This window comes from Mirounga angustirostris, unplaced genomic scaffold, assembly GCF_029215605.1.
Source record: "Mirounga angustirostris isolate CCGP_5_RB_7025 unplaced genomic scaffold, mMirAng1.0.hap1 SCAF_4, whole genome shotgun sequence".
NCBI lineage: Eukaryota > Metazoa > Chordata > Mammalia > Carnivora > Phocidae > Mirounga > Mirounga angustirostris.
The window spans coordinates 82,115,334-82,140,377 of NW_026991712.1; the positions used below are offsets into that span (position 1 = coordinate 82,115,334).

At 40.1% G+C, this 25,044-nt stretch overlaps 1 protein-coding gene across 4 annotated transcripts in view; it reads left to right on the forward strand.

Annotated features, from left to right (window-relative positions):
* Positions 1–25,044, forward strand: part of PRKDC (protein kinase, DNA-activated, catalytic subunit) — a 244,993-nt gene that overhangs the window by 153,442 nt on the left and 66,507 nt on the right. For all 4 annotated transcript variants that reach the window (XM_064588357.1, XM_064588358.1, XM_064588359.1 and 1 more), the window contains 5 exons: positions 1,359–1,548; positions 2,704–2,919; positions 6,598–6,710; positions 8,741–8,872; positions 19,004–19,183. In XM_064588357.1, coding sequence (XP_064444427.1) covers positions 1,359–1,548; positions 2,704–2,919; positions 6,598–6,710; positions 8,741–8,872; positions 19,004–19,183 — 831 coding nt within the window. The remainder of the gene's footprint in view (positions 1–1,358; positions 1,549–2,703; positions 2,920–6,597; positions 6,711–8,740; positions 8,873–19,003; positions 19,184–25,044) is intronic.

Genomic DNA, 25,044 nt, shown 5'->3' on the forward strand with positions numbered 1-25,044 from the left:
CATTCTATCTCCATGACTTATTTATTTTTTAACTGGAAGTTTGTACCTTTTGACCCCCTTCACCCATGTCCCCTTCCCCCCATCCTCTGCCTCTGGCAATCACCAGTCTGTTCTCTATATCTCTCAGTTCACTTTTTTTTTGTTTTGATGTTGTTGTTTAGATTCCACATGTGAGATCATGTGGTATTCGCCTTTCTCTGTCTGAAATATTTCACTTAGCATAATGCCCTCAAGGTCCATCCATGTTGTCACAGATGGCAGATTTCCTTCTTTTTTATGATTCAATAATAGTCCATTGTATATGTGTGTATATGTGTACACACACATACACATCACATTATCTTTATCCATTCATCCATCGATGGATACTAAGGTTACTTCAACGTCTTGGTTACTTTGAATAACGCTGCAGTGAACATAGAGGTACATATATCTTTTTGAGTTAGTGTTTTGTTTCCTTTGGATAAATACCCGGAAGTAGAATAGCTGGATCATTTCTTTTTTTAATTTTTTGAGGACCTCTATACTGTTTTCCTTAGTGTTTGCACCAATTTATATTCCCACCAACAGTGTATAAGGGTTTCCTCTTCTCCACGTCCTCACCAACACTTGTCATTTCTTGTCTTTTTTATCATAGCCACCTGACAGATGAGAGGTGATATCCCATTGTGATTTTGTTTTGTGTTTCCCTGATGATTAGGGATACTGGGCTTCTTATTTTACTTGAAATACTCAACACATTCCTTTCTGAAACACATTTGCTTCAGCCTCATCTGCTCACACTCTTCATATGCTCACACTTGTCCCCCTTTCAGCCTCCACTTAGATTTTCCTTTCTCCATAATGCCATTCTCCTTCCTCATCATCTCCCCATCAATTTGGTAGATACCGAGTTTGCATTTTCTCCAGGCAGGCTTAACAACCTGTGATGATTTACATATATGGACGTGCTCACTTCATCTCTGCCAACCTGGGCAGCAGAGCCTGACTGTTTTGCTTGCACTTGTCCTAGTGACTTTCCTAGTGTCGAGCACATGGTAGGACTTTGGAAGGAGTTGAGCCCTTTAGCTTGTTACTGTTGTGGTGACATTATTGAGGTGGCATTAAGCCATTTAATGCAAAATGTGAAGGAGGAGAAATACGGTTTTTCTCCCCCAGTACTAATCAGTATTTCTAGTTGGCAAATAATTATTTAGTTAAAATTTTTAAATTCAGAAAGGTGGTTCTTCAGCTGCTTCCCACAGAGATACATGAAATTATAGTACATATTTGCTGATAGTAGCAATGGATTTTAATAAAAATATTTCAGTGTTGGTAAAGAAGGACCATTATTTCACTTGGAGCTCTCTTATGTGCAGGAATATACCATTGATTCTGACTGGCGTTTCCGAAGTACTGTTCTCACTCCAATGTTTATTGAGACTCAAGCCTCCCAAAGTGCTCTCCAGGCCCGGACCCAGGAGGGATCCCTCCCAGCTCAAGGGGTGATGGCTAAGCAGATACGGGCCACCCAACAACAGTATGACTTCACACCTACACAAACTGCAGGTAACTGTCCACCTGAACACCTGCCTGCTCTGCACCAGGCAATATGATCTGTGGAAGTGGCCTCTACTACAAGAACATTGACTGTAAGAGAAGTGAAACAATAATAGTAAAAAGTGGTAAGAACCACAGAAAAGATACATCAGTCAAAGGAGAAAAGCATTGGGGTTCCAAGAGTCATCAAATTCTTAGAGTTGGAAGGGGGAGGGCTGAGGAGGAGTGATGGGGAGCTGGTGTTTAAAGGATATGGAGTTTCTGTTTAAGAAGATGGAAGGTGCTCTGCAGGTGAATTGAGGCGATGGTTGCCCAACTGTGTGACACCATAGTACTGTACACTTTAAATGGTTAAAATAGTTAATTTGGTGTTCTCTAAATTTTCAGTAAAAAAAAAAAAGGGATTATTTTTGACTAGGAAAAACAAAAGTTACAGTACATGTATGTATGTTTTATTTTGGTTTTGTCCAGAAAAATCCATTTAGTGCATCATATTTAAAATCCCTTATCTCAAAAGCAAAGTACTGAAGAGCTAAACCAAAATCATTTACTGTGTTTATAGTTTATTAAACTTTTCTTTTTTAAATCATTCACCTATTTCCTTTGATCAGAGAAGTACAAGTTGTGGAGTAAAACACCTAAATCATTTCATATAAGCATTTCAAATGTTTTTCCCTTAAATGAATTTTTTCATGTTCCATTGGTTCTAGAAGTATGAATGATTTGAATAATTACCATAGATATTTTATGACATTATATTAGAAGCCATGAATCTTTAGTACCTTATAGTAGATACAAAGTATCATTCCTATAATGATCACAGTGGCTTGAAAGAGTGCGTGGGGTGTTTCCTGCTTCACAAATGAGGACACTGAGGCTCAGACACCTAAGCTTCCTCGGGTCGCTCACTAGTAACCTGATAGAGCTTCTGCCTAGTGTCTTTCTGCTGTGACGTGGCTGTCTACCTGGAGGAGCTGTCCCCAGTGACTATGGCAGGTGAGCCCGTGGAGGCCCCAGGTGCCACCAGGATGATACATCCCTTGTTGCTCACAGTGTGTCTGGCAGTTGGCACTGCTCCAGATGCAGTGCTGGGGTGGTATGGGCTTGGCAGGGTTGTGCATTGCTGAGCATGCTGTGACATGCTCTGGTCATGCCTGTTTGTAGATGGCAGAAGCTCCTTTAATTGGCTAACTGGGAGCAGTATTGACCCACTGGTGGATTATACAGTCTCCTCATCATTGGATTCCTCATCTTCCTCCTTGCTGTTTGTCCACAAGAGGAGTGAAAAGTTACAGAGAGCACCCTTGAAGTCAGTGGGACCTGATTTTGGGAAAAAAAGGCTGGGCCTTCCAGGAGATGAGGTGGATAACAAAGCAAAAGGTAAAGTAAGCTTGCTGAAATATACTTAAAATAAGTTAATGCAGAAGATTAGATAAAGAAAGTACATTTCTGACTGCATTCACGTTTCCTTATAACCTGTGAATAAGCCAATTAAAATTTAATTCGGGGGCTCTGGGATGGCTCAGTCAATAGAGAATGCAACTCTTAATCTTGGGATCATGAGTTCGAGCCCCATGTTGGGGGTAGAGTTTACTTAAAAAAATAATAAAATTTAATTCAGTAAATGTTGTTTGGGCACTTACCACGTTGAAAGCCTAGTTTGAGGTGTTCCAGAAAAGCTATTGAGTAAATTGGACTCAGTCCATTCATTTAGTGACTTTCTGAACATCAGGGCTTGGTAAGTAAACAGGTAGGTGACCTTGAGATGAGGCAGAATTAGTAAGTCTCAGAGAGAGAGAATGAGAGAGTGCCAGGAAGACCTGGGGAAGAGGCTGCCTTTGGGACTAACCTTGGGAGCTAGGGGTGTGGGAAGGGGGAGGGTAAACAAGGATTGAGGCAGGAAGTGTGGAGCATGTTTGGGAAGGGGAGGGGACCCAGATCAGCTTAAGATTGTTTAAGGACTGGCAGGCCTTGTAGAAGTCTAGCCTGTGCGACAAGCCCACTGGGAGCATAGAGCAGACAGCTAGGGATGTGGGCCTGCAGCTATTGGAGGCAACCATGGCTTTCTGTAGTGAACCAAGCAGACAGGCAGGGTTCTCTGGATGACCTCTTGGAGGGGGTCTGCATGGAGCAGCATGTGGGGTGCCTGAAGAGGCCCTGGAGGCCAAGGCCACAGGCACCCCCACCCCACCACACACCCAGGGTCCTGGTGGGGAAGATGAGGGGAGATGTGTCACAGGGGCTGCAGGGAAGTGCTAGCAGAGCTCTAAGACCCAGTACTGGCTGAAAAGCAACTCAACTTTTTATGAGAATGGCAGCTCTGGGAGTGAGTCAAAGCCCAGAGGAAGAAAACGGAGAGAGAGAAAAGGTCCCAACACAGAGCCTTGGGGAAATGCCAACCATATGAATTTAGATATAAAGAAGTAAAATTAGGAGCAAGGATAAATTCCTTTTATTTATTTTTTCTTTTTTATTAAGTTTTTTATTTTAATCGCAGTATAGTTAACATACATTGTTATATTAGTTTCAGATGTACAATAACATAGTGATTTAACAATTCTATACATCATTACTCAGTGATCATGATAAGTGTACCCTTAATCCACTTCCCCTACTTTACTCATCCCCCCACTCACCTCCACTCAGATATGCTTTATTTTATTTATTTTTTAAGATTTTTTTAAGTAATCTCTATACCCAACATGGAGCTCAAACTCACAACCCCAAGATCAAGAGTTGCACACTCTACTGACCGAGCCAGCCAGGTGCCCCTGATACCCTTTATTTTAAATGAGTAAGGGTAAATTCCTTTAGGAACTAAACACATACATGAAATACTTTCCTCATTTCCAACCACTCTTTTTCACATTTATGTTGCAGATCTGTGGCCATACATAATTCTGTGAATTAATGTAGGTGAGGTAAATCTAGCTTGCTTTCTCTCACCACTCTGGGTTTAAGGGGGCTAATGAGCCCCCTCCTGCTCCTGTCTATTCTGCTCCCTGCTTGCTTGCCTCCCACCAGTCTTCTTTCTTTTATATCCTCTTCCTCTGCTGTTTCTCTGCCAGACTGTCATCCAACCAGAGTGCATAGTTCTCTTGTCCTTCTGTAACTGACGATGAAAGTCCCGAAGTTAAAATGCAGTCCCAGAATGACTATATTACTTTCCCGTGACTCATGAAGTGTCTTGCTCACCTCAAACCCATGGCACATATATCTTCCCACAGAATTGTTGAGGTGTGCATTTGGGGCAGCCTGAAGTCCAGTTAATGCTTGATGATTGCCCATGACCCACTCATTAATAATTATTCTGGTTTAGATTTCTACATATTATTACTTGATTTCCTCTGAGTTGTACCACTGTCTTTTACTTTTACCCAACACATAAATGTTTCATCTCAAAAGAAATCTCTCCTGGAGCTTCTGAGCTACCCTGATCCAGGCTACTTGCTCTTGGGGTGTCTGCTCAGCTATGGTCTAGAGACCACCTCTTCATCCTGAGGGTCTTTTCACCTCTCTTGGATCTGATTCTTCTTCCTTGGCTTGTTCCTTCTTTCTGGTGAAGCACTTCTTGAGTATTCCTCAGAAGAGGGGTCAGAAACAGCTGTTTTTGATGCTTTGATGGCACTCATACCTGCTGGGTAATTTAGCTATAGAATTTTGAGTGTGAATTCATCAGGGTTTCCTAGTCCCCAGGGTTGGGTTGGGAAACCTGGTGGCATTCATTTTGTTGATTCTTTGTAAGAATTGTACTTTTTTCTCTGCAGAAGATCTTAGGATCCTTTCTTTTAAATCAATTAGGAAATTTCACAAAGGGTCCTTTGGAGCATGCAGATCTGTTTTAGTCCATTTTTCTGGGCACTAGGAGGGTCCTTTCAGACTGCTAACACATTTTCCAGTTCTGGAATATTTTTTCTTGGATGATTTAGTTGATGATTTCCTCATATCAGTTTTCTTTTTGGAATCCTGTTGCTTGGATATCAGACCTTATCAAATCTTGTAATTGTCTTGGTGGTTTTTTTTTTTCCTTTTTGCTTTGTATTCTGGGAAATCACTTTAACCTATCTTCTAACCCTTGCTTTTAAGTTATGATATCATATTTTTAGTTTCCATGAGCTTTTTATATTCTCTGAATGCCTTTCCAGTCCTTGATCCACTGTTGCAATTTCTACTTTTGTCTTTTTGATAAATGATAATATTTTGAAATTTTTTTCCCCTGGATGGACTGCTTTCAACAGTTGCTCTTTCTCTATTGCTTTTTTGTTTTGTTTTTTCATTTCTGTCTTTCATGTTTGAAGCTTTCCTCAAAATGTCTGGTGACTTGGCTTTTAGCTTATACTCCCAGATGGGGCACTAAAAAGCCATTTGGAATAGCTACACATTGGGAATGTGGAGGTCAGACTAGACCAGGACACTGAAACTCCTGACGTGTTGATATCGTTGCCTGTGCTTTTGTGCTGGTGGATTACCCAGAGGCAAAATCTCCAGTCTCTTGCCTGCAGGCTAGCAGGCCAGGGTGCCAGCACTCTAGACGCCAAGCAGAAGCAGGCAGCTACAGGTTCCAGAAGCCCTTGTGGTCGCTCGTGGTGTAGTTGCTGTGCCTGCAGCTGTGCCGACCCTGTGCACCCATGGGCCGTGTGTCCTCTCCCAGGGTCCACACCTGCAGCACGAGGGGCAGTGCTTTCTAACCGCACCTCCTGCTGCAGCCTCACTTTCCTCCCTTCCCGTAGACATGCCTGCTGCTGCCAGGTCCAAAGCCTTCCAGGTCTTCTCCACTGTCCTTGCTTTGTCCCTGTTCTCTGCATGGTGGCACTGGGGTTGGGCTGAGTTAGTGACAACTTTCTACTCTCTAGCTTCCAAAACTGGTTAGTGGTCTCCTCTGCTATTCTCTGTTCTTCATAGACTTATGCCATTAAAACAAAACAGAACTGCTAGATGAAAGTAAAAAATGGAGGTAAGCAAATAATTCTACTTTTATTTTAGGGGATTCTAGAAAGGAGGTAAAGTAAACTACAAACATCAAATTGGCTATCTGTAACAAACCTTTATATTCTTCAGGTATAGACAATCGGGCAGAAATATTAAGATTACGCAGACGATTTATAAAGGACCAAGAAAAGCTCAGTTTGATTTATACCAGAAAGAGTATTGCTGAACAAAAACGAGAGAAGGTTTGTATCTGTTTCGAGAATTTGAGTGGTCAGAGATATTTACTTTATATCAAAGGATATATACTAAAGAAATAAGTTTCTTGTCAGATATTTCTTCCATAACAAAATTACAGAAGCAGCACTATGAGTTAAAGTTACTTATGAACCAAAGATTATTCCTCTGACTAATGTAGATGTAAAGGACAGTTGTGACTCACTAATGAGGTCATGGGAATCTTGGAATGGGGCCTGTGTGGGTAGTCCTTTGGATCTGCGGTATGTTGTGGCTCACAGGCACTGCCAGGACCTCATACCTGCCCCTTATCTCAGACTCACTGCAGCTTGGCTTTGTTCTTCTCTGTGACAGCCTGGCTTTCTCCATGTGATAGAGACACAGCCTCCAATCATTCCTGAATGGTCTTACAACTTTAGCTGCTGGGAAGAATTAGCCAGAGCCTTGACCCACTTTGGGTCTGGAGCCACTGTGGGACCACATCACAACCAGCCACTCTCCTAGGGGTACCTGGATAAAGAGGGAATGGTGAGCCCAGAGAAAGCGGTGAGCAGGCCAGGCGGATGGTCCAGGGTTATCTGCTGAAAGCAGTTGACCTAGCATGGCATAAATTAAACGTTTATCAAAATGTGGAAATAATGAAAGAGTTTGTTTAGCCATAGCTTCAGTATTACTTACAAATCAGTAATTATGACAAAATTTTCAAGAAAGACAAGATTGTGAGTTAAAAAAAAAACCTGAGTTTGTTCTAATTCAGTTTAAATCCTCAGTCACTTAATTAACTTGCAAATCTGAGTATGAAGTAGTTGAATGGTTCCACTATATCTTCTGTGGAAAGAAAAGGTACATTTCATCTTTCTCTTGTCTCTGTAAGTACAGCTATTCTCTTGAAGATGAGGGTCCAAAATCAGTGCCCCACAGTCATCCCACCTCCTTCTCACTGGCCCCACCACACATGGAGAGCGTTCTGCTTTTTCTACTCGGAGAAGTAACCACAAGCTACTAATTAAGCCTGAAACCTAAGTAGGTGTGCCTGAAGGAAATAACAAGCAGAATATAAACAGAAGGAAAAGATAAAACCAGGATTGTTGGGTAGAAATCACAGGGAGATATTTTGGTCTGATACAAAGAAAGTCCTTTAAATAATTAATAAATGTGGAATGGCCTGCTGTGTGAGGCCATGCATTCCCTGTGACACAGCTGTTTTCATCTGAAGTGGCTGACCTCTCAGTAAGAATGGCATGGAGGTAATCAAGCATCAAAAGTCCATGCGCTTTATTTGTTGGGAGCATTGTGCTCAGTGTCAGGCACTACTCTCAATGCTAGTGGTACAGAGGCAAATACAATACAAGCATTCATGGAGCTACAACCCAGGGTGTACAACAGAACAACAATAACAAAAAAAATGAATGAGTTAAGATTATAACGTGCAGTGTTGAAATTAAGTGATGACTATGTGTGGGAAGACTGTTAAAGAGGAAGTGAGAAAGCAAGCCTCTTTGAAGATGATATCAGAGATGGGAACCAAATGATGAGAGAAAAACTGTGAAAAGACATTCTAGGCAGAGATGAACAGGTCCCACAGTCTTGTGTGGTGGGGAGTCGGGGGTGACTCAAGAGCAGGTTCAAGGCTAGTCTGGCCTGAGCAGGTGAGCAGGGTAGGGAGGAGCTGGGATTTAGGGGCTGTGGTGATATCACTGGGCCTGATAGCCAAGGTTTTTTTTTTTTAAAGAGGAAGTACAGCCCTCTGAGATATGGCTTTAAAAAGTTTTAATTCAAGTTCTGTGAGTTTATAAATATTCACATTATTTTGTGAGGAATATTTAAATAATCTTCTTACTACTCATTTGATAGCAATTTTTATTTTGGATTTATTGTCTACCATAGACTGTAGTGACCAAACCATTTTGGATAAAAATTGTCATCAGGATCACCTTTATGTTAAAGATAAGTACTGACTAACTGTTTCATAGTTCATGCACTACAGATTTCTTCAGTAAGAATTCTAATCTTCTTTCTCTGGTTCTAATGATTATAGGAGATTAAGAGTGAATTAAAAATGAAGCACGATGCCCAAGTCATTTTGTACAGGAGTTACCGTCAAGGAGACCTTCCTGACATTCAGATTAAATACAGTAGCCTGATCACCCCCTTGCAAGCTGTGGCCCAGGTTGGTCCTTGAATGCTGCATTTTTCTATTGACAGAAAAAAAACTGTTTTAACAGTTTCAGGGGGCTACTATGTGCAAGGAGAAATGGTTGATGCTACACTGTATCATAAATGAGGTGTTGATTTGTCTTTAACAATGGACTTGGTTAAAAGACATTGGTCCAAGTCTTGGCCCTGCTGTTTCCTGGCTCTAAAACTTCTTTTCACAGGTGCAACTCACTTAGAGTCATCTAGAAGATAGCCCTGCAGGTGGGATCCTTGTCAAGACATTTAATGCTCTGAGACAGAGCTTCTTCACCTATAAAACCAGGGAGTGAAATCTATTTTTCTTACCAATAATATTGGTCAGTGAAATAATGTGTAATAAATTTTAAAATGCTAAGCCACTTAAATCATTGCTTATACAAGATCCTTTTGGAGGGCTGGGGGGATCAGGAGACTATCAGTTTATGGGTGGAATTAGTATTTTACTTCTCTGTTAATTTTCTTAATAGCGGAGGATTGGAAATATTTTTCTAAGTTGTTAGGGTTGAGAGTGAACGAAGTTTTCTAGCTGAATTCTCTGACAAAACCAGGATATTTATTCCCAGAAAGCCTAATTAATATTTCTTTGACTTTTATCAAAAAAACTTTAAAAATTATGCTAGGTGCTGAAATATAATGCCATATATTTTATTATATGTAAATTTTCAGAACTAATATTATGTGTAATACTAAGTTATATCTGCATAGTCTTTTACTCTTTTTTTAAGCTTTTTATTTAATCTGAATAAATACAGATTGACAGGAATTTGCAAAAATAGTACTTAGTCCCATATACTCTTTTTTTTTAGTCCCATATACTTTTTTTTTAATTTTTTTATTCTTATGTTAATCCCCATACATTACATCATTAGTTTTAGATGTAGTGTTCCATGATTCATTGTTTGTGCATAACACCCAGTGCTCCATGCAGCATGTACCCTCCTCAATACCCATCACCAGGCTAACCCATCCTCCCACCCCCCTCCCCTCTAGAACCCTCAGTTTGTTTTTCAGAGTCCATCATTTCTCATAGTTCGTCTACCCCTCCGATTTCCCCCCTTCATTCTTCCCCTCCTGCTACCTTCTTCTTTTTTTTTTTTAACATATATTGCATTATTTGTTTCAGAGGTACAGATCTGAGATTCAACAGTCTTGCACAATTCACAGCGCTTACCAGAGCACATACCCTCCCCAGTGTCTATCACCCGTCACCGCATCCCTCCCACCCGACCCTCCACTCCAGCAACCCTCAGTTTGTTTCCTGCGATTAAGAATTCCTCATATCAGTGAGGTCATATGATACATGTCTTTCTCTGTTTGACTTATTTCGCTCAGCATAATACCCTCCAGTTCCATCCACGTCGTTGCAAATGGCAAGATCTCATTCCTTTTGATGGCTGCATAATATTCCATTGTATATATATACCACTTCTTCTTTATCCATTCATCTGTCGATGGACAACTTGGCTCTTTCCACAGTTTGGCTATTATGCACATTGCTGCTATAAACATCGGGGTGCACGTACCCTTTCGGATCCCTACTTTTGTATCTTTGGGGTAAATACCCAGTAGTGCAATTGCTGGATCATATGGTAGCTCTATTTTCAACTTTTTGAGGAACCTCCATACTGTCTTCCAGAGTGGCTGCACCAGCTTGCATTCCCACCAACAGTGTAGGAGGGTTCCCCTTTCTCCACATCCCTGCCAACATCTGTCCTTTCCTGACTTGTTAATTTTAGCCATTCTGACTGGTGTGAGGTGGTATCTCATTGAGGTTTTGATTTGAATTTCCCTGATACCGAGCGATATTGAGCACTTTTTCATGCGTCTGCTGGCCATTTTGATGTCTTCTTTGGAAAAATGTCTGTTCGTGTCTTCTGCCCATTTCTTGATTGGATTCTTTGTTCTTTGGGTGTTGAGTTTGATGAGTTCTTTATAGATTTTGGATACTAGCCCTTTATCTGATACGTCATTTGCAAATATCTTCTCCCATTCTGTCGGTTGTCTTTTGGTTTTGTTGACTGTTTCCTTTGCTTTACAAAAGCTTTATATGTTGATGAAGTCCCAATAGTTCCTTTTTGCCCTTGCTTCCCTTGCCTTTGGCGATGTTTCTAGGAAGAAGTTGCTTCGGCTGAGGTCAAACAGGTTGCTGCCTGTGTTCTCCTTTAGGATTTTGATGGACTCCTGTCTCACATTGAGGTCTTTCAACCATTTGGAGTCTATTTTTGTGTGTGGTGTAAGGAAATGGTCCACTTTCATTCCTCTGCATGTGGCTGTCCAATTTTCCCAACACCATTTGTTGAAGAGACTGTCTTTTTTCCATTGGACATTCTTTCCTGCTTTGTCAAAGATTAGTTGAACATAGAGTTGAGGGTCCATTTCTGGGCTTTCTATTCTGTTCCATTGATCTATGTGTCTGTTTTTGTGCCAGTACCATACTGTCTTGATGATGACAGCTTTGTAATAGAGCTGAAGTCCGGAATTGTGATGCCGCCAGCTTTGCTTTTCTTTTGCAACATTCCTCTGGCTATGCGGGGTCTTTTCTGGTTCCATACAAATTTTAGGATAATTTGTTCCATATCTTTGAAAAAAGTGGATGGTATTTTGATGGGGATTGCATTGAATGTGTAGATTGCTCTAGGTAGCATTGACATCTTCACAATATTTGTTCTTCCAATCCATGAGCATGGAACGTTTTTCCATTTCTTTGTGTCTTCCTCAATTTCTTTCATGAGTATTTTAGAGTTTTCTGAGTACAGATCCTTTGTCTCTTTGGTTAGATTTATTCCTAGGTATCTTATGGTTTTGGGTGCAATTGTAAATAGGATCGACTCCTTAATTTCTTTCTTCTGTCTTGTTGGTGTATAGGAATGCCACTGACTTCTGTGCATTGATTTTATATCCTGCCACTTTCCTGAATTCTTGTATGAGTTCTAGCAGTTTTGGGGTGGAGTCTTTGGGGTTTTCCACATAAAGTATCCTATCATCTGCAAAGAGTGAGAGTTTGACTTCTTCTTTGCCGATTTGGATGCCTTTTCTTTCTTTTTGTTGTCTCAATGCTGTGGCTAGGACTTCCAATACTATGTTGAATAGCAGTGGTGATAGTGGACATCCCTGCCTCGTTCCTGACCTTAGGGGGAAAGCTCTCAGTTTTTCCCCATTGAGAATGATATTCACTGTAGGTTTTTCATAGATGGCTTTTATGATATTGAGGTATGTACCCTCTATGCCTATACTCTGAAGAGTTTTGATGAAGAAAGGATGCTGTACTTTGTCAAAAGCTTTTTCTGCATCTGTTGAGAGGATCATATGATTCTTGTTCTTTCTTTTGTTAATGTATTGTATCACATTGATTGATGTGCGGATGTTGAACCAACCTTGCAGCCCAGGGATAAATCCCACTTGGTCGTGGTGAATAATCCTTGTAATGTAGTGTTGGATCCTATTGGCTAGTATTTTGGTGAGAATTTTTGCATCCATGTTCATCAGGGATATTGGTCTGTAATTCTCCTTTTTGATGGGGTCTTTGTCTGGTTTTGGGATCAAGGTAATGCTGGCCTCATAGAATGAGTTTGGAAGTTTTCCTTCCATTTCTATTTTTTGGGACAGTTTCAGAAGAATAGCTATTAATTCTTCTTGAAATGTTTGGTAGAATTCCCCTAGGAAGCCATCTGGCCCTGGGCTTTTGTTTTTTGGGAAATTTTTGATGACTGCTTCAATTTCCTTAGTGGTTATAGGTCTGTTCAGGTTTTCTATTTCTTCCTGGTTCAGTTTTGGTAGTTGATACATCTCTAGGAATGCATCCATTTCTTCCAGGTTATCTAATTTGCTGGCATAGGGTTGCTCATAATATGTTCTTACAATTGTTTGTATTTCTTTGGTGTTGGTTGCGATCTCTCCTCTTTCATTCATGATTGTGTTGATTTGGGTCCTTTCTCTTTTCTCCTTGATAAGTCAGGCCAGGGGTTTATCAATCTTCTTAATTCTTTCAAAGAACCAGCTCCTAGTTTCGTTGATCTCTTCTGCTGTTCTTTTGGTTTCTGCTCTGATCTTTATTTCTCTTCTCCTGCTGGGTTTAGGCTTTATTTGCTGTTCTTTCTCCAGCTCCTTTAGGTGTAGGGTTAGGTTGTATACTTGAGACCTTTCTTGTTTCTTGAGAAAGGCTTGTATTGCTATATGCTTTCCTCTTAGGACTGCCTTTGCTGCATCCCAAAGATTTTGAATAGTTGTGTTTTCATTTTCATTGGTTTCCATGTATTTTTTTAATTCTTCTTTAATTCCTGGTTGACCCATTCATTCTTCAGTAGGATGCTCTTTAGCTTCCATGTATTTGAGTTCTTTCCGACTTTCCTCTTGTGACTGAGTTCTAGTTTCAAAGCATTGTGGTCTGAAAATAGGCAGGGAATGATCCCAATCTTTTGGTACCAGTTGAGACCTGATTTATGACCTAGGATGTGATCTATTCTGGAGAATGTTCCATGGGGACTAGAGAAGAACGTGTATTCCGTTGCTTTGGGATGGAATGTTCTGAGTATGTCTGTGAAGTCCATTTGGTCCAGTGTGTCATTTAAAGTCTTTATTTCCTTGTTGATCTTTTGCTTAGACGATCTGTCCATTTCAGTGAGGGGGGTGTTAAAGTCCCCCACTATTATTGTATTGTTGTCGATGTGTTTCTTTGCTTTTGTTATTAATTGCCTTATATAATTGGCTGCTCCCATGTTAGGGGCATAGATATTTACAATTGTTAGATCTTCTTGTTGGATAGACCCTTTAAGTAGGATATAATGTCCTTCCTCATCTCTTATTACAGTCTTTGGTTTAAAATCTAATTTGTCTGATATAAGGATTGCCACCCCAGCTTTCTTTTGGTGTCCATTAGCATGGTAAATGGTTTTCCACCCCCTCACTTTCAATCTGGTGTTGTCTTTGGGTCTAAAATGAGTCTCTTGCAGACAGCATATTGATGGGTCTTGTTTTTTAATCCAGTCTGATAGCCTGTGTCTTTTGATTGGGGCACTTAGCCCAGTTACATTCAGGGTAACTATTGAAAGATAGGAATTTAGTGCCATTGTATTGCCTGTAAGGTGACTGTTACCGTATATTGTCTGTGTTCCTTTCTGGTCTATGTTGCTTTTAGGGTCTCTCTTTGCTTAGAGGACCCCTTTCAAGATTTCTTGTATGGCTGGTTTTGTGTTTGCAAATTCCTTTGGTTTTTGTTTGTCCTGGAAGCTTTTTATCTCTCCTTCTATTTTCAATGACAGCCTAGCTGGATATAGTATTCTTGGCTGCCTATTTTTCTCATTTAGTGCTCTGAATATATCCTGCCAGTCCTTTCTGGCCTGCCAGGTCTCTGTGGATAGGTCTGTTGCCAGTCTAATGTTTCTACCATTGTAGGTTACAGATCTCTTCTCCCAAGCTGCTTCAGGATTTTCTCTTTGTCTCTGAGACTTGTAAGTTTTACTATTAGATGTCGGGGTGTTGACCTATTTTTATTGATTTTGAGAGGGGTTCTCTGTGCTTCCTGGATTTTGATGCCTGTTTCCTTCCCCAAAGTAGGGAAGTTCTCTGCTATAATTTGCTCCATTATACCTTCTGCCCCTCTCTCTCTTTCTTCTTCTTCTGAGATCCCAATTATTCTAATGTTGTTTCATCTCATGGTATCGCTTATCTCTCGAATTCTGCCCTCGTGATCCAGTAGTTGTTTATCTCTCTTTTTCTCAGCTTCTTTATTTTCCATCATTTCGTCTTCTATATCACTCATTCTCTCTTCTGCCTCATTTATCCTAGCAGTTAGCGCCCCCATATTTGATTGCACCTCATTAATAGCCTTTTTGATTTCTACTTGGTTAGCTTTTAGTTCTTTTACTTCTTCAGAAAGGGTTTCTCTAATAACTTCCATATTTTTTTCAAGCCCAGCTAGTATCTTTAAAGGAATGATTCTGAACTCTAGATCTGACATTGTACTAATGTCCGTATTGAGTAGGTCCCTGGCAGTCGGTACTACCTCTTGTTCTTTTTGTTGAGGTGATTTTTTTCATCTTGTCATTTTGTGCAGGGGAGAATAGATCAATGAGAGAACAAAATGCTAGCAGAGTAACAACGTTCCCAGAAAATATACTCTAAACAAATCAGAAAAGACCTGAAGCAGTGGGAAAAGAAAGGGAAAGAGAGAAAAAAGATAAAGATAAAGATAAAAACAAACAAAACAAAACAACAACAACAACAAAAACCCAGAATGTGTTCAAATATGATCAGCCTGGTACATAGATCAGTGCCACACACTAGATTTTGGGTGTATTTTGGTCTGTTAGAAGAAAGTGCCTCCCAAAATTTTAAAGAAAGAAAAACTTATATATGTACAAAAATAAGGGTTGATATGAAGGGATGGAATATGAATGTAAAGATGGAAATTTAAAAATTTTATAAAAGGAATTGATAAGTTGTTTTAAAAAGAAAGAAGAGGATTTAAAAAAAGAAAAAAAAAGGGATAGAATGTGATCAGTCAGGGGAGTAGAAAAAACTATATACTAGAGATTTAGGGTATATTTTGATCTGTTAGAAGAAACTATCTCAATTTTAAAGAGAGAACAACTTACATATATATGCCAAAAATACGGGTAACTACTACGGAGGGATAGAATATGACTCTAAAAATGAAAAATAAAAATGTTTTTTAAAAAAGGGATTGATAAGATGTTGGTTGAAAAAAGGAAAAAGAAAAATTCAAAAAAAAAAAAGTTAAAAAAAAAATTAACTTTGAAAGACTAAAGAATCATTGTAAAAAAGCCGTGAATTCTATGTGTAGTATTCCCCTAGTGCTGGAGTTCTGCCGTTCTCATTGATCGGTAAACTTGGCCTTGGTTGGCTGTTCTTGCTGATCTTCTGGGGGAGGGGCCTGTTGCCGTGGTTTCCAAGTGTCTTTGCCGGAGGCGAAATTGCCCCGCCCTTGCCTGGTCTGGGCTAAGTAATCTGCTCGGGCTGCTCTCCAGAGCTTTTGTTCCCTGCGAGCTTTCGGTACAGCTTTGGAGGCGGAGAGTGAAAATGGCGGCCTCCCAATCTCCGCCCCGGAGGAGCCGAGAACTTGGGCCCCGCTCCTCAGTGAGCCCCCAGAGAAAAGCCGTCAGTCACTCCCGTCTCCCCAGTCTCCGGCCGCACTCCGTGCTCACCCGGCCTGTGACCGCACATTTCTATCTCTGGCACCCGACCCCGGGTGGAGTCTCCAAACCCAGCAGATCCCTGCAGTGCACTCCTGCGCGGCTCCTCCCCGGGGAGGAAGGTGAGTCTCTCCAGATCTGCCGCTTGTTGGGTCCCTGCTGGAGGAGCAGGGGCCCGATTAGGCCATGGATCACGGTTTATGGCAACCCCGAGCTGAGAGCCCGCGCCTGGGCTCCGCCTCTGCAGCCGGCTTCTCTGCTCCGTTACCTGGGAGCTCTGCCACACTCAGGCACCCCCAGTCTTTCTGTGACCCCGAGGGTCCTGAGACCACACTGTCCCGGAGGGTTCCACCCCTCTCTTAGCCACCAGAGTGATGTCCCTCAGTGAAGCAGACTTTTAAAAGTTCCGATTTTGTGCTCCAGGGCTCTATCACTTGCCGGAAGCAGCTGACAGAGGCCCCTCCCCCGCCGCCTATCCTCCCGAATATCCCCTCGGATTCACTTCTCCGCACATCCTACCTCCCGGAAAGTGGTCGCTTTTCTGATGAGAGAGTTGTTGCTATTCTTTTCTTCGATCTCCTGTTGAGTTTGTAGGTGTTCAGAATGGTTTGATCCTTATCCAGCTGAATTCCTGAAAGGAGACGAAATCCAGGTCTCCTACTCCTCCGCCATCTTGCTCTGCCCCCCCCAGTCCCATATACTCTTTACCTGGCTTCCCCCACTGGTGGTATCTTATTTAACCATAGTACATTATGATCTAGAAATTGACATTGGAACAACAGTGTTAACTGGACTGGTGTTAACCATTTTTCCCTTCACATGCACACGTGTGTGTGTGTGTGTGTGATTCTCTGCAATTGTAGCATGCCAACTGATTGATGTAATTACTATCACAAAAGAGCCCTTGGTTGTTACAGAGTGCTTTCACATTTCTTTCATTAGATTCTCCCAGTAATTTTGTGACATAAAGACACATTTACAGATGAAGAACTGAAGGTTAGCAAAGAATGGATAATATGGTTCAAACTTTGTATCTTGCTGGGTGTGGAACTAAGGCAACACCCCCTCCTTTGTTTTGACACCTGGCCTTGTGCTATTCTTCACCCCCATTATTTCCCAGTTTTTCTAGTGCACTGCACACATGTATTCACATCACTGCCTCAGAAATGATGCTGCCACCTGCTCTCCTAGGCATGGTTTGCATCTGCCCATGTTGGATAGGTATGTAGTATGTACTGATGGTAGCAGGTTATAGGCCTGATACAGCTGAGAGACCCATGTCCAAGTCAGTTCATCTCATTGGTGCTTGGAAAATATTAAGATGGTGAATATTGTTTTGAAAAAAACATAACTACATTTTTTCTGTCCTTTGAAAAAGAATGTGTTTCCTTATATTTCTCAAATTCCAAAACTTTATTCAAATACTATATATGGAGCAACTCCTTCTGGATGCCTGGGACTGCTCTAAGCACTGAGGTGCAGCTCTGGACAATACAGACAAGGTCTCTTCTGCTGTCCAGGGGCTCCCCTTCTTCATCATGAGCATTACACGCTAGAGAACTGAAGAAGAGCCTGTAAACTAGCCATTGTCCAGCAGCAGCATTTTGTTGCTCTGAAAACATTATCTTAAGTACCATTGCATTATCGTAACAGAAGGAGCATTTGGAACTCCCTGGGCAATGAGGGAATTTGTGCATACGACTCAAGAATTGGGTTGTAGACATGGGAACCTGTCTGCCGCAAGTTAAGTGAATAAAGTTATCAAACAGATACCATATGAGAGAGTGTGCGTGTCAGTAAAAGACCAACCCATGGCAGTGAGTGTCTTCATGTAGTGTAGTATGAGTGATACTTTCTTTTTTTCCTAATTTATATTTTCTGAAATTTTTTATAACAACCATATAACTTTCTGTAATACAAATACATAAATAATAGAGAACACAAGTTGTACTTTTTATTCAGACATAGTTTTTATCAAGGAAAATAATTTTGAAATCTTATTAATTCATGCATTCATGCCTTCCTTTAAAAAAATACAGACAATGCATGCTGGGACTGTTCTTAGTACTGATGTCATAGGCACAGATAAAGGATAATGTTCCTGTGGTCATGGAGTGTGAGGGTTAAAGCCATAAAAGATCAGGTAGCATTCTGTTAGAGCTGAGTACACCAAACATGAAAAGCACAAAAATGGCTACTGATGGTTTTAACAGTTTAAGTGGTCATAATGATGGGACTCTGAAATTTTAAGTTGGCATTTTATTTAAGCTTATCAGTTATCTTTAGCTTTATGATGATGCTAATATGACGATGGTTCCTAAAAATCTCATTTAGGGCGCCTGGGTGGCTCAGTTGGTTGGGCAACTGCCTTCGGCTCAGGTCATGATCCTGGAGTCCCGGGATCGAGTCCCACATCAGGCTCCCTGCTCGGCGGGGAGTCTGCTTCTCCCACTGACCCTCCCCCATCTCGTGCTCTCTCTCTCTGTCTCATTCTCTCTCTCAAATAAATAAATAAAATCTTTAAAATAAATAAAATAAAATAAAAATCTCATTTAATCTTTCTTGAAGATCTTATCAATTACTGCAGTGGTCACTTGATATGCATTATCTTGGCTAATCCTTACCACAACGCTGGGATGTGTTGTTATCCCCACTTTCAAGATGAGGTATCTGAAGGTCCAGACTCACCCATGAGTTAAACTATGTGGCTACATATGTGATTGAGCCAGCTTACATTATTTCTGGGTCCAAAATCCATGATATCACAGGTATATTTGGTTAAATTTCAAATACTAGCTATGTCAATGCCTGTTAAAACTTTCTAAACAGAATTGAGATGTAAATTAGATATGCTTGCAGCAGTTTGTGTTTTCAAATAAAGCTCTGATAGTATTAGTGAATTATAGCATTCTTACTTCAGATCCTAATTTGTCTTTGTTTTGGATATTTTACAGAGAGACCCAATAATTGCAAAACAGCTCTTTGGCAGTTTGTTTTCTGGAATTATAAAAGAAATGGATAAATACAAGACCAAGTCTGAGAAAAACAACATTACTCAAAAGTTGCTCCAGGACTTTAATCATTTTCTTAACACCACTTTCTCTTTCTTTCCACCTTTTGTTTCTTGTATCCAGGTAAGTTTGTACACATGCTTCATAAATATTGCATTATCTACTTTGCCATCACATGACTGTGTCATAATAACTTCATTTGTTTCACAAGCTGAAGCACAAGGTGTTTGAGTAGATGTGCTCTGTATGGTTACCTCTTCCCAGATGGGTGGGTGTGATTTATTTGTTTTTGTTTTTTTTTTAAACAAGCATATAGGGGCGTCTGAATCTTGGTTTCAGCTCAGGTCATGATCTCAGGGTCCTAGGATCAAGCTCCACGACAGGCTCCATGCTCAGCGGGGAGTCTGCTTGAGGATTCTCTCCCTTAGCCCCTCCCCCCCATTTGCACCTGCTCTCTCACTCTTTTTTCCTCTCTCTCTCTAAAATAAATGGATGAATCTTTATTTAAAAAAAAAAAAAAAAAAACCCAAAACTCCAAACTTATATTTGACTGAATAATTAGAAATCAGCCTTGGTATAAAAGTGCTGTGATTTTTTTTTTTTTTAAAGATTTTATTTATTCATTTGAGACAGAGAGAATGAGAGACAGAGAGCATGAGAGGGAGGAGGGTCAGAGGGAGAAGCAGACTCCCCGCTGAGCAGGGAGCCCGATGCGGGACTCGATCCCGGGACTCCAGGATCATGACCTGAGCCGAAGGCAGTCGCTTAACCAACTGAGCCACCCAGGCGCCCAAGTGCTGTGATTTTTAATAAGCCATAAGCCAGTCCCTTCAGTGTTTTGGTTAAGCCCTGCATGTCATTATATACTGTTTCACCAGATTATTTCCTGCCTCACGATTGCCTTCAACAGATGTTGATTGAGCATATTCCTAACTTTGTTCTAAGTGGTGGGGATGGTGAATGGGGCAAAGAAGCACAAATCTCTGCCCTCCTGGAAATACAATGGGTGACAAACAATAAACAGACAAATATAGAAGATAACATGAAGTAGTCTTAAGTGTCATAGAACTTGAGTACTACAGAAGGACTAGTGTAATATAGGGTAGTAATGAAGCAGGGAAGGAGACAGCCTCTTGAACAGGGTGGGGTGGTGGGTATGTACCATGATAGATATTTAGATGGGAGTGGTCAGAGAAGGCCTTTCTAAGGCAGTACAGTTTGAGCAGATGTTAATGTAGGCATTGTTTCAGTTACTACTTAAACATGCTTACTGGAAGGTTACTTTTTCATATAAGAAATGTTTCCTTTGCCGTTGAAAACATGGATCGTTACAAAGTCCCTAATATAAAACTGTTTCAATTCATTATAGTATTTAAAAAATTTTTTTATTTAAATTCAATTTAATTAACATAGGGTATTGTTAGTTTCAGAGGTAGTATTTAGTGATTCATCAATCTTATATAACACCCAGTGCTCATTCCATCAAGTGCCCTCCTTAATGCCTACCAACCAGTTATGCCATCCCCCCACCCACCTCCTCTCCAGCAACCCTCAGTTTATTTCCTATAATTAATTAGGAGTGTCTTATGGTTTGTCTCCCTCTCTGTTTTCATCTTTTTGTTTTTCCTTCCCTTCCCCATGTTCATCTGTTTTTGTTTCTTAAATTCCACATATGAGTGAAATCATATATTTGTCTTTCTCTTATTTCGCTTAACATAATACCCTCTAGTTCCATCCATGTCATTGCAAATAGCAAGCTTTCATTCTTTTTGATGCATGAGTAATATTCCATTGTATATATACACCACATCTTCTTGATTCATTCATCTGTCGATAGACATCTGGCTCCTTCGATATTTTGGCTATTGTGGACATTGCTGCTATAAACATTGGGGTGCATGTGCCCCTTCAAATCACTATGTTTGTATCCTTTGGATGAATACCTTAGTGGTGCAATTGCTGGGTCATAGGGTACTTCTATTTTTAACTTCTTGAGGAACCTCCATACTATTTTCCAGAATGGCTACACCAGTTTGCATTCCAACCAACAGTGTAAGAGGGTTCCTGTTTCTTCACATCCTCGCCAACATCTGTGTTTCCTGAGTTCATTTGAGCCATTCTGACGGGTGTGAGGTGGTATCTCACTGTGGTTTTGATTTGTATTTCCCTGATGCCAAGTGATGTGCATTTTTTCATGTGTCTGTTGGCCATTTGTATGTCTTCTTTGGAGAAATGTTTATTCATGTCTTCTGCCCATTTCTTCACTGGAGTTTTTGTTTTTTGGGTGTTGAGTTTGATAAGTTCTCTATAATATAATAATAGTAATATATTTTGGATACTAGCCCTTTTTCTGATATGTCATTTGCAAATATCTTCTCCTATTCTGTAGCTTACCTTTAGTTTTGTTGACTGTATCCTTCACTGTGTAAAAGTTTTTTATCTTGATGAAGTCCCAATATTTCATTTTTGCTTTTGTTTCCCTTGCCTTTGAAGATGTGTCTAGCAGGAAGTTGCTGCAGCCGAGGTCAAAAGGTTGCTGCCTGTTCTCTAGGATCTTGATAGATTCCTGTCTCACATTTAGGTCTTTCATCCATTCTGAGTCTGTTTTTGTGTATGGTGTAAGAAAGTGGTTGAGTTTCATTCTTCTGCATGTGGCTCTCCAATTTTCCCAACACCATTTGTTGAAGGGGCTGTCTTTTTTCCATTGGATATTCTTTCCCGCTTTGTCAAAGATTAGTGGACCATAGAGTTTGAGGTTCCATTTCTGGGTTCTCTATTCTGTTCCATTGATCTATGTGTCTGTTTTTATACCAGTACCATACTGTCTTGATGATGACAATTTTATAATATAGCTTGAAATCTGGAATTGTGATGCCTCCAGCTTTGCTTTTCTTTTTCAACATTCCTTTGGCTATTCAGGATCTTTTCTGTTCCATACAAATTTTAGGATTGTTCCAGCTCTGTGAAAAATATTTGTGATATTTTGATAGGGATTACATTGATGTGTAGAATCTACTTTGGGTAGCATAGACATTTTAACAATATTTGTTCTTCCTATTCATGAACGTGGAACGTTTTTCCATTTCTTTGTGTCTTCCTCAATTTCCTCATAGGTGTTCTGTAGTTTTCAGGATACAGATCCTTTACCTCATTGGTTAGGTTTATTCGTATTATGGTTTTTGGTGCAATTGTAAATGGGATCGATTATCTGGTTTCTCTTTCTTCTTCATCCTTGTTAGTGTATAGAAATGCAACTGACTTCTGGGCATTGATTTAATATCCTGGGACTTTGCTGAATTCCTGTATCAGTTCTAGCAATTTTTTGGTGGAATCTTTTGGGTTTTCTACAGAGTATTATGTTGTCTGCGAAGAGTGAAAGTTTGACTTCCTCTTTGCTGATTTGATGCCCTTTATTTCTTTTTGTTTTCTGACTGCTGAGTCTAGGACTTCCAGTAGTATGTTGAACAATGAGGTAGTAAGGGAGGACATCCCTGTCGTGTTCCTGCCGTTAAGGAAAAGCTCTCAGTTTTTCCCCATTGAGAATGATATTCGCTGTAGGTGTTTTGTATTTGGCTTTTATGATATTAAGATATGTTCCCTCTAACCCTACATGGCAGAGAGTTTTATGAAGAAAGGATGCTGTATTTTGTCAAATGCTTTTCTGCATCAATTGAGAGGATCGTATGGTTATTGTCCTTTCTTTTATTAATGTAGTATATCACCTGAATTGATTTGTGGATGTTGAACCACCCCTGCAGCTCAGGAATAAATCCTACTTGGTTGTGGTAAATATTTCTTTTGATGTACTATAGGATCCTATTAGCTAGTATCTTGGTGAGAATTTTTGCATCCATGTTCATCAGGGATATTGGTCTTTGTCTGGTTTTGGGATCAAGGTAATGCTGGCCTCATTAGAATGAGTTTGGAAGTTTTCCTTCCATTTCTGTTTTTTGGAACAGCTTCAGAAGAATAGGTATTAATTCCTTAAATGTGTGGTAGAATTCCAGTGGGAGGCCATCTGGCCCTGGACTCCTGTTGTTGGGCAATTTTGGATTTCTGATTCAATTTCTTTGCTGGTTATGGGTCTGTTCAGGTTTTCTATTTCTTCCTGTTTCAGTGGGGTAGTTTATATGTTTCTAGGAATGCATCCATTTTTTCCAGGGTGCCTAATTTGTTGGCATATAATTGCTCATAATATTCTCTTACAATTGTTTGTATTTCTTTGGTGTTGGTTATGATTTCTTCTCTTTCATTCATGATTTTATTGATTTGGGTCCTTTCTCTTTTCTTTTTGGTAATTTGGGCTACAGGTTTATCGATCTTATTAATTCTTTCAAAGAACCAGCTCCTACTTTTTTTGATCTGTTCTACTGGTTGTTGTTTTTTTTTTCCTATATCATGGATTTCTGCTCTAATCTTTATTATTTCTCTTCTCCTGCTGGATCTAGGTTTTATTTGCTGTTCTTTTCCCAGGTTCTTTAGGTGTAAGGTTAGGTTGTGTATTTGAGACCTTTCTTGTTTCTTGAGGTAGGCCTTTATTGCTATATACTTCCCTCTTAGGACTGCCTTTGCTGCATCCTAAAGGTTCTGAACTGTTATGTTTTCATTTTCATATGCTTCCATGTATTTTTAAAAATTCTTTAATTTCCTGGTTGACCCATTCATTCTTTTTTCTTTTTTTTTAAAGATTTTATTTATTTATTCATGAGAGACAGGGAGAGAGAGAGAGGCAGAGGCAGAGGGAGAAGCAGGCTCCCCACTGAGCAGGGAACCCAATGTGGGACTCAATCCCAGGACCTCGGGATCATGACCCGAGCCAAAGGCAGACGCTCAACCATCTGAGCCACCCAGGTGCCCTACCCATGCATTCTTTAGATGGATCCTCGTTAACCTCCATGTATTTGTGTTCTTTCCAAATTTTCTCTTGTGATTGCATTCAAGTTTTAAAGCTTTGTGGTCTGAAAATATACATGGTATAATCTCAGTCTTTTTCTACTGGTTGAGACCTGATTTGTGACTAAGTATTGTCATCTATTCTGGAGAACATTCCATGTACACTTAAGAGGAATGTGTATTCTGTTGCTTTAGGATGAAATGCTCTGAATATATCTGTGAAGTCCATCTGGTCCAAGGTGTCATTCAAAGCGTTGTTTCCTTGTTGATCTGCTTAATGATCTGTCCATTGGTATGAGTGGGGTGCTAAAGTCCCCTACTATTATTGTATTATTATCAATGAGTTTCTTTAATTTTGTTACTAATTGGCTTATATATTTGGCTGCTCCCAAGTTAGGGCCATGAATATTTATAATTGTTAGGTCTTCTTGTTGGATAGACTCTTTTATTAGGAGGTAGTGCCCTTATTTATCTCTTATTACAGTCTTTGGTTTAAACACTAGTTTGTGTGATATAAGGATGGCTACTCCAGCTTTCTTTTCATGTCTATTAGCATGGTAAATGTTCTCCATCCCCTCACCCCTCACTTTCAATCTTTGGGTCTAAAATGAGTCTCAGCATATCAATGGGTCTTATTTTGTTATCTAATCTGATACCCTTTGTCTTTTAATTGGAGCATTTAGTCCATTTACATTCAGAATAATTCTTGAAAGATATGAATTTATTGCCATGTATTACTTAAGTCACTGTTCCTATAAATTGTCTCTGTTCCTTTGTGATCTTTGTTACTTTTGGGCTCTCTTTTCCCTCAAAGGATCTCCTTTAATATTTCTTGCAGGGCTGTTTTAGTGTTTACAAATTCTTTCAGTTTTTGTTTTTCCTGGAAACTCTTTATCTCTTCTCCTATTCTGAATGACAGCCCTGCAGGATCAAGTATTCTTGGCTGCATATTTTTTCCCATTTAACACATTGATTATGCCATGGCAGTCTTTTCTGGGCCTACCAGGTGGAAGGGTCTCCTGCCAGCCTTATGTGCTCTTGTAGGTTAAGGACCTCTTGTCCTGAGCTGCTTTCAGGATTTTCTCTTTATC